We start from the raw sequence: 10,717 nt of genomic DNA, 5'->3' as shown, positions 1-10,717 counted from the left end.
TGGTCCAAGTATAAGTTTCGCATTAGAACGATCAAGTGTTCTGGGATTCCCATTCTTCTAAGAGTCAACCATAGTTTGTTATGATCTACACAGTCAAATGCCTTTGCATAGTCAATGAAACACAGATAGACATTCCTCTGGTATATAGATGGGTCAATTTCTGGGTTCTCGATTCTATTCCACTGGTCCATGTGCCTGTCATTGTATCAGTACCACACAATTTTAGTTTCCTCACAAAAGGGTCTCATAACAAGTTTACAGAATCCAATGGAATTTCCACAAGAAAAGGACTGATAACTCAATTACAAAATGGGCAAAAGACATGGGAAGACTTTCACAAAGGAAAACATTAGGATGGCCTACAGACACATGAAGAAATGCTAAAAAATCACTGGCAATAAGAAAGATGTAAATCAAAACCATAACAAGATACCATCTCACCACAGTAGCAATGGTAAAATTTAACAGGACAGAAAGCAATGTTAGCGAGGATGTGGAGAAATACAAACTTTCACACACTGCTGGTGGGATTATAAAATGGTATAACCACTCTGAAAGGCAGTCTGATGTTTCCTCAAAAGCTGAATATAGAAATTCCATATGATCCAGCTAGGAGTAAATCTCAAAGAAATTAGTACTGAGACACAAATAGAGATATGTACATCAATGTTCAAAGCAACATTAGTCACCATCCCAAGAACATGGAAACAGCCCCAAATGTCCAACCACAGTAGAATGGATTGAGAACATTGGTACATTTGCATGATGGAATACAACACTGCACTCAGGAGAAACAATTTTGAAAATTACTACATAACTTGGGAGAGACTGGAGATTATTATGCTAGGTGAACTAACTCAGTCTCATAAGGACAAATACTGCATAAGATAATTATTGTAAAAATAGAAAAATAACAAGTAAAACATATTTGGGGGTCCAAGGAGGAAAGAGGTAGGAACAGAGGGGTAAAAACAGGTTGGGGGAAAATCACAGGGCCACACAGTTGGTGGATGCAGGGAATGGGTAAAGGAAATGGGAAAGATCTCTCAGGAATCCAAAAAGACAGGATAATTGTGGGTATAGTTCAATGATGATTCATTTTATCAAATACAATTGATGGGAACAATTGCATGAAACACAGTGTGAATGAAGGATATTGTGAAATACAATGTATACAAATTTTTTATGCAAACCAATATAAAGTAGAAATTTATACACACACACACACACACACACACACACACACACACACACACACATTGTGGCAAAGTCCTTTGGTTTTGTGAGTGATTACACCCACAGAGAGGAGAGAAGAGAGAGAGAAAGAAGTAATTAAAATACCATTTGAAAGAAGAAATTAAGATAGTAAGGAGAAAGAGCAGTAAACTGTGGACAGTCCTGACAAAGTACACCCATCTGAAGTTCTGCAAGGAGTTTTCTGGGTAGTAAAGGAACCCAGGACTGCAATGGGTCCATGCAGCTGAGTGATACCAAGAAAGGTGAGATCTGCACCTTGCTCCCCATACCCTCCTGGGGATCATCAGGGTAGTGATAGCCCCTGCTCTATCCACATACCAGGAGGTCAGCAATCAATTTTTTCTGAGTACAGGCTTATGCAATTATCAAGCTGAAAACTGGGAGTCTCAGAGACACCCTCCTGGTGAAAATGGAATGTGTCATGCTGGGTATGCAGCCTGCAGCCAGCCCTCATCAGGATCTCTTATCTTCCTGAGGCAGCAAATAAACTCAGCGCTGGTACCTGACACACCTAAATCTGGAACTGTATCATTTCTGGACACACTCAGTCTCTAGAAGCCAGTTGTTATTGTTGTTATGTGCCATCGAGTCGCTTGCAACTCATAGTGACCCTATGTACAAGAGCCCTAAAAACCTCTCTATCCTGTGCCAACCTCTCCGTCTCAAACACACTCATTCCCACCACTCCAGTCACAGAATCAATCCATCTCATCGAGGGTCTTCCTCTCCTGCGCCATCCCTCCATCCTCCCAAACATGATGTCCCTCTCCAAGGACCAGTCCCTCCCTGCAACATGTCCAAAGTATGTCAGATGAAGCTTCAGAATCCTTGACTCCAAGGAGCATTCTGGCTTCACCTTCTCCAGGAAAAACCTGTTTGTTCTCCCATCAGTCCATGGTATATTCAACATTCTTCTCCAGCACCACAGCTCAAGCCATCAATTCTCTTTCTATCATCCTAGAAGCCAGTAGGGTGTGCTATTCTTGGCCATCTCTGGTTTGGTGGCACATATAGTTGGCTACTCAGCATACATTCCTACAAGGACTTAGGAACTGCTGCCTACCTTCAGCCTAGTCTGGCAAAGATCATGTCAATCAGCCACCTAGTACATGCCAGGCTAGCATTTGCAGACACAAACAGTATCTACCTGTTCACATAGGCAGCGAGAGCAAGTGTTCAGCCTGTACATATCTGCTAGACAGGGAAGCAGGATCCTCTAGGCATGGAACACTGCACCACCACCAGGAGAGTGTGTCTGGGATTCCTAGTTGTTGGCTTCAGAATGGCATAAGGCTGATCTCAAGAGACCATGAGAAAGATACTCCAGTTCACAGGCTGAGTACCTGAACTCCTGGACGAGCGGAAGTATGATCTTGGCTCTCCCTAAGGTCAGTGAAGACCGTCTTGGTTCAATGTATTAGCTTCAGCGGCCTCTCAGAGAAAAAGAATCTCTGCCTTGACTGAGCACCTTAACCTCAATCTTCTGTTAGACTGGCAGAAATTCCATCCAGACTAGATAACCTGCTGTCTTTGGCCACAGGAATGGCAAGAACAGCAACCAAGTGCCCCATCTACCACCCACATACTCTTTTGTCCCCACTTATAACATTAGTACAAAAAAAGTACAGCAAATGACAGCAACAAAATCATAAATATCTATAATTACAATTAATGTGAATGGATTAAATAGGCAAACTAAGTGAAAAAAAAGTAGATTAAAGAAATGACTCTTCATCGCTTCTTGGCCTTTTGGCTAAGATCAAGTGAAGAAATGACTCTTCAATCTGTTATCTACAAAAGTATGCAGGAACCTTAATCATAAGAACCAAAAAAAAAACCCCTCAAAATCTTAAGAAGGAAGGGGAATACATCAAGAAAACGGCAAGAACAAAAGAGCAGAAGCAATAATATAAAATTCTCTTAAGATAAACTTATATGTAAAAAGGAGCATAAGAGGCATGAAAGAACACAATATAGTTAAAGGCTCAACTGAATTAAGAATACATAACTACACTTGGTATCTATGTACACAATGACAAAGTTCCAAATTACACAAATTAAACTTTACCAGATTTGAAGAGAAACAGACATTCCACAGTAAGATTAAGAGGCATATAACATACTTTTAAGGAAAGCCTTTCTATTTCTTCTATCTGATTTTACGCTTTCTGTGTTATTCAATATTTTGCCTACAGAATCTGACAGTATTGAAACTTGAGGCTTGAAGCTTTTCACTTCTTTCAACTTGAGAAAAGTCAAGGAGCCAATTAATTAAATGATCTTAACCAATGGCATGAACAGACAATTAAACATAGCTGAAAATGCACAATCAGAGGATAAACTGGATGGCTGGAATCTTTTAAAAAGAAAATCTTTGTATGTATTCAAAAGTGTAAAAAGAATCCATTTTTAGGAAAAAATAATTGGCAATAGCAGATTAGACAAGGGATATTTTATAGAAAAACTCTACTATCTCAACTAGAAAATGACAAGCAACTCTGTTTCAAGAAAAAAAAAAGCAAAAATACATGGAAACAATTAGTCTAAAAGACTAATGGACCAAGCAAACATCAATCTCCAAAACCCTGAGAGGAAAAGAGCTATATAGCACCTAACTACCTGCAGTGCTAGTTGGCTTTTTCACATATTACATTAGCCCCCTCTGGTCTCCAGTCCACTTAACTGTGGGTGCACTTTATCAACAGCTGTGGGACTGGGATAAAAGAAAGTGTTTTCCACATTGAGAAGGAAGATTTGAGGGAGACTAGTAAGAAATCCTAGTGAGAGTGAGATCCCAGTTACTACAGTATGGAAAGACTGCTGCACTGCTGTGGTGAGACTATGACAAGGTGTACGCTGAGGCTTCTTGCACTTGTGCTGGCCACAGTTAAAGATTTTGTGTGTCAGATGACTGAAGGATAAGCTGACATAACTGTTCTGAGGCAAGCCTTGCCGAAAATTTGAGGAAACCAAAGGCTTCTTGAATTTTTGTTGCTGAACTGAAACTAAGACTCTTCCTAATTAAGGAACTGTGCTTTGTTGTTAATTTAATTTAGAACTGCTGAACTAAACCTGGATGTGTATTGTGAGATAATCTTTATCTCTTCCATTCCTCAACCTATTTGCCTAACTTGGAACTACAACTGTGAGTCAAGTCTGTGAGTCAACAATAAATACCAAACCCAGTGACTGGTAGAAATAAGTGCAGGAGCATGGAGGGGTGACGTGTCTGACCTAACAGTTATCTGTTTGCTGCTATGGATATCCTTGATGGGGAAAGTTCCAGTTTATGAACTGGAAGAAGTTAATAGAAGAAGAAGAACTATGAAGTAGAAAGAAGTCAGACTCAGCCACCTTCACGTTCATCTGTTCCTTTCACACCACCACCACTGGTCACTATGAAAGGTACCACGATAAAAGATCTTAAACAGAATGGGAATACTCAAAAAAAAAAAAAAAGGAAGAAAGATAAGGAGAAACACCCCCCCAACCCCCCCAACCAAACAAACAAAAAAAAAAAACAAACAAACACAAAACCACAGAACAACTGCCAGGCTAACAGGTCTGAACAAAGATTCTTACCAACTGGCAACTTTGTGATAGATATGAGACCGAGATTGATAACAGCTTCACCTTGCTTGGCTCCACAATGAACACTCTTATACTGGCAGCCAAGATATCAAAAGACGAATTACATTGGGAAAATCTGCTGTCAGGGACCTCTCCAGAGTACTGAAGAGCAATGACATCTGTCTAGAGTCTAAGATGTGCCTGATCCAAGCGATGGTCTTCACAATAACCATCACAGAACTGGACAATTAATAAAAATGATAGAAATAGAATCAATACCTGTGACTTGTGGTGTTGGAGAAAAGTACTGAACATATTATGGGCTGCCAAGAGAGCAAACAGATCTGACCTGGAGAGGGTGAAATAAGGGTGCTCCTTGGAGGCAAGGATTTTGAAGCTCTGACTCATATACTTTGGGCATGTTGCCAAGAGAGACCAGTCCATAGAGAACCTGGAAGGGTAGAGGGACAGAGCAAGAGAGGAAGAACCCGGATGAGATGGACTGACTGAGGTAATAGGGGTAGGTGTGTGAGAGACGATGAAACTGGCTCAAGATAGAGCAGAGTTCAGAGCTGTTATACATAGGGTCACTATGAGTCACACGCAGTTTGAGGACACTTAACAACAACATCTCAAGACTATTGCACCTAAATTTAAAAGCCATCTCAAGAATAAGTTCAAGGCACTGAAGCCTAATTGATGAAGACCAGATTAATTGTGGAATCCCATCAAAGAACCAGGAAGAAAGCAAAAGGTCATTATCAATTAAAAGGAGAAAGAAAAGAAAATGAATGTCACAAGAAACTCTGAAAATTATACAGCACTGAAAAGTCAAAAACAAAGGCAGAAATGTCAAAGAAAGAGTTTAACAGATTTCTAAGAGCACCTGAAGTATTATAACAAAAGGGCCGCAAAGTGTTACAATGAAATAGCAAAGTGTTGTAATCATAAAAAGGAAGAACTCATTTGGCATTGTTCAAGTCTGAGAGGACTAAAGAACAAATTCAAGCCTCAAGTGCCAATATTGAAGGAAGTTAATGGGAAAAACCCTGAGTGATCCAGGAAGCATCAAAAGAAAATTGAAGGAATACACAGAATCACTGTACCAAAAAGAACTGGCCGACACAAAACCATTTCAAGATAAAGCATAATGATAATTATTAAGAAGTTCAAGCTGCACTGAATGCAATGGCAAAAAATAAGGTCCCCAGAAGATATGGAATACCAATTAACATATTCTGACAAACAGATGCTGCCCAGCATGTGCTCACCAAGTTGTGCCAACAAATCTGGAGGACAATTATCTAGCCCAATTACTGGAAGAGTTCTGTATTTATTCCCATTCTCAAAAAAGGTGATCTAACAGTACGTGGAAATTAGCATACATCACTAATATCACATGCAAGCAAACTCTTGCTGAAGAGCCGAAGAGTTGTTCCTTAATTTTATTTGGAAGCAAGATAAAGCAAAGCAATATAAAAGCATGCAAGATTAAAAACAATAATTGGCAGCTTGCTGATCAAAAAGCTAAAAAAGCAAACAGCAGCATGAACTTGACTTGAGAAACAAAAAAAAAAAACTTTCAAATACCTATGAAAGTTTACAATCTTTCTTTTTTTAAAATACAAATGAAAAATAAATGTCACTAGTCAACTTCCTATATATGGCTGTTTAATAAAACTACTAAGTTATGACATATCTGTGTATACAGACATTAAGTACTTTCTCATATCATAGGCTCTGCCACAGACCAAAAAAAAAAATTTCTAAGAGATAATATGGATAAAATCTGGGATTCACAATTATCAACTAGAGTCATCTAAAGACCCCTATCGAAAGGCAGAGGAAAGGATTCTATTACTTGCCCTGCTTCCTCACCACAAAACAATGAGGAAAGACTGAGCCTGGAAAGAAGATACAGCAAATGAGCTCAAAGAAAGAGATTAAGGTATAAAGTAGGGAAAACTGGCATTCTATGCTTCCGTCTCTAGCACTCACTCTAAGATAAAGGACAACATTAATTACTGGTAGGATTCACAGTACAAACTCTTGCTTTAATTGCTTTTTGCTTTCACAGAATTAAATGTGCTAACAGTGACCAGCTATGTCAAGCTCTTTCATTTTAATTTTTGCAACTCTTCCCACAAAAAGGATAGGTTAAATTTGGTTCCCAATGTTAACTGGCCTCACTTTGTATAGTTGAGGCAATCAAAGTCTTCCTGCTTATCTTTTCTCTTTAATCAGTGTCCACTTAACAAAACAACATCCTTCTTCTCCCTCTAATATAAAGACCAATTATTTTGGGCCTCCAAAAGTACAAAATAACACAAATAAAATATAAAATGTGTTAAGTTCTGAAGGTAGATTTTAAAACAACGTTAAAAATTCATTCTCAAAAAAAAAAAAATTCATTCTCTGTATCAACTCATTAACATCTTCTTGCTATAATGAGTGATGGCCATAACCTATGCCCATACTCTAAGTTCAGAATAACTGGAGCCTGTAATTAAGATTCTTCCACTCACTAAAATGGTTTCCATGTAATGGGGGTGGGTGGGGAGGGGCTTCTTCAAGAACATTAACAAATCTATTACAATATTCACTGCATGCATTCTGTTAACACCTACCTTCTCTCCACTTGAGTAGAAGAAATAACGCAATCGGACTATGTTACAGTGATCTAGTTTTCTCATGATCTGGAGCTCTCGGTTCTGAAAAAGAAAACATATGAAAATATAATTAAGATGCTTCTGAAAGAATATTAAGACTAAAAACATCAGGCTATAAGTAAGCTTCTATAAAGGATGGTAAGCAGATGAATAGTGGTCTGCAAACTGTTATAGTCTATGAAATACCTGCTATTACTACATAAGGGATTTATAGTGGTTTAATGGTAAGAAGCTGTGCTGCAATCCCAAAGGCATGCAGTTCAAATCCACCAGATGCTCCCATGGAGAAGGATGGGCAATCTCTTCTCATGCAATTTGTTGTTGTTGTGTGCCATCGAGTCACCTTCAACTCATAGCAACCCTATGTACAACAGCCCTAAGCCCTCCTCTATCCCTTGCCAATCTCACTGTCTCTGACACGCCTATCTCTATTACCCCAGTGACGAAATCATCTCATCGAGGGTCTTCCTCTCCTGCGCCATCCCTCCACCGTCCCAAACATGATGTCCCTCTCCAAGGACCAGTCCCTCCTTGCAACATGTCCAAAGTATGTCAGACGAAGCTTCAGAATCCTTGACTCCAAGGAGCATTCTGGCTTCACCCTCTCCAGGACAAACTTCTTTGTTCTCCTAGAAGTCCATGGTATATTCAACACTCTTCTCCAACACCACAGCTCAAAGGCGTCAACTCTCCTTCTCTCATCCCTAGTCACTGTCCAGCCCTCTGAAGCATAGCAAGTAATGGCAAAGATCATGGCCTGTATCAGGCACACCTTAGTCTCCAGACGGACATCATTATTCCTCAGTACCTTGGAGATTTACTGCCTCTGAAAACCTACTGGAAGGTCAGCTATGAGTCTGTTCCAACTCAATGTCAGACAACACCAACACAATAAGATCACAAAATGATGCAGCAGAGAGATGAGCAGTTTCCTCCCATGCAATTCACAACCTCAGAAATGAAACAGAAGGTCAGCTCCGAGTCTGTCCCAACTCAACAGCAATGAGTGAATGAATGACAGAATGAGATAAATACAGACATCGAGAGTAGTTAGCAATTTTAGACCTACAAAATCTGATAGAATACGGGTAAAGATGGAACAGGATACAGAGGGTTCAGATCTGCTGTTCATAAGGTCACTAAAATTCGACTCAACAATCCCTTACAATAACAATGATTCTACTTTGGGCATGTTGTAAGGACTGGCCAGTCTTGGAGAGGGACATCATGCTTGGGAGGGTGGAGGGACAGGGCAAGAGAGGAAGACCCTCAATGAGATTGAATGATTCAGTGACTAGAATAATGGAGGCAGGTGTGTCAGAAACAATGAGGTTGGCACGCTATAGAGCAGGGTTCAAGAGCTTGTACATAGGGTCACTTCGAGTTGCAAAAGACTTGACAGCACCTAACAACCACAACATATATAGTGAAAATGACAAATTGAAGAGAAATGATGTTGCATTAATAGTTAAAAAAAAGTTTTCCAAAACCATTCTGAGTTACAATTCTACCAATGAAAGGATATCTATTAGCATACAAAGGAGGCCTGTTTTTACAATCATTATTCCAATATATGCACTACTAAAGCCAAAGATGAAAAAAAACTGAGGACTTCTACATGCTTAAATTGATCAAATATGCAATCAAGTTACATTATTAGCAACTTCCCACTAGAATACAAATGTCAGAAACTAAGATAATAGACGGGTAGTTGAAAAATCATCAACTTGGTGACAGGAATGAGCCATGGAGATTCCATGACAGAGTTCTATACAACAAACAACTTTTCCAATGAAAATTATCTTTAAAAAAAAAAACCCAAGCCAGCTATTATATTCACCTTACTTGACAAAATACACCAGAATCAATATTATTGTTATCTGTGGAAAGAAATAGTGGAAAATCTGAATATCAGCAGTCAAAAAACCAGTTCAGGTCTGACAGTGGATCAGACCATCAACTAATTCTTCATACACATTTTCAAACTAAAGCTGAAGAAAATTAAACAAGTCCATTGTTGTTGTTATTATGTGCCATCGAGTTGCTTGCGACTCATAGCGACCCTATGTACAAAAGCCCTAAACTCCGCTCTATCCTGTGCCAACCTCACCGTCTCAAACACACTCATTCCCACCACTCCAGTCACAGAAGTGATACATCTCCTCAAAGATCTTCTTTTCCTGCGCCGCCCCTCCGCTCTGCCAAACATGATGTCCCTCTCCAAGGACCAGTCCCTCTTTGCAACATGCCCAAAGTAGTCAGATGAAGCTTCAGAATCCTTGACTCCAACGAGTATTCTGGCTTCACCTTCTCTAGGACAAACCTGTTTGTTCTTCTAGCAGTCCACAGTATATTCAACACTGTTCTCCAGCACCACAGCTCAAAGGCATCAATTCGCTTTCTATCATCCCTACTCACTGTCCAACTCTCCGATGCATAGCATGTAACTGCAAAGGATCAGGCGCATGTTAGTCTCCAGCCTGACGATGCTGCTCTTCAGTACTCTGGAGAGGTTCCTCACAGCTGACTTTCCCAATGCAATTTGTCTCTTGATTTCCTGGCTGCTGTTGACTGTGGAACCAAGTAAACTAAAACTGTTAACTATCTCAATCTCGTCACCATCCCTACTGATGCTGCCAATTGGCCCAGTGCTGAGAATCTTTGTTTTCTTGACGTTGAGCTTCAATCCATATTGGAGGCTGCAGTTCTTGATCTTCTGCAGCAAGAGCTTCATGTCCTCCTCAATTTCAGCAAGCAAGGTTCTGTTATCCGCATAACACAGAAGAAGCAAAATATGTTTTTGACTTTGTGCCACCTGAATTAAAGAGCTCCTTTAAGAGTAAATCTGATGCACTGGCCACTAAACCAATAGGTAATTAAAAAGAAAAGGTATCAAAGACTTGATGACACATGGGTTTCAGAAAAGAATCTGGAACTTGTCCTTCAATGTAGTTAAGATAAAGCAAAAGGCAGAAATTACAAAATAAGAGGGCTAAACAGAAGATTTCAAAGGGAAGTGTGAGCAGAGAAAGTAAAGTTTGTAACATAACGTACAAAGACCCAGAGTTAGAAAACTCTAAGAAAGAACACACATAGAATCACCCAAAGGGAAAGAACTGAACAAAATTTCAAGTCTCAAGTTGTAATACTGAAGGATTCTATAGACAAAATAAGGAATGATGAAAACCATCAAAAAATCTCACTGCTATCCTGGAAAACCT

The 10,717-nt window shown here is 39.6% G+C and overlaps 1 protein-coding gene across 2 annotated transcripts in view; it reads right to left on the bottom strand.

The window, feature by feature from the left end:
- Window positions 1-10,717, bottom strand: part of GSK3B (glycogen synthase kinase 3 beta) — a 275,384-nt gene that overhangs the window by 141,150 nt on the left and 123,517 nt on the right. For both annotated transcript variants that reach the window (XM_006884256.1, XM_006884255.1), the window contains exon 3: window positions 7,455-7,538. In XM_006884256.1, the coding sequence (XP_006884318.1) occupies window positions 7,455-7,538 (84 nt within the window). The remainder of the gene's footprint in view (window positions 1-7,454; window positions 7,539-10,717) is intronic.

This window comes from Elephantulus edwardii, unplaced genomic scaffold, assembly GCF_000299155.1.
Source record: "Elephantulus edwardii isolate Elephantulus edwardi_28Jun2011 unplaced genomic scaffold, EleEdw1.0 scaffold00032, whole genome shotgun sequence".
Taxonomy (NCBI): domain Eukaryota; kingdom Metazoa; phylum Chordata; class Mammalia; order Macroscelidea; family Macroscelididae; genus Elephantulus; species Elephantulus edwardii.
This window is presented reverse-complemented; position numbering and strand designations above follow the sequence as displayed.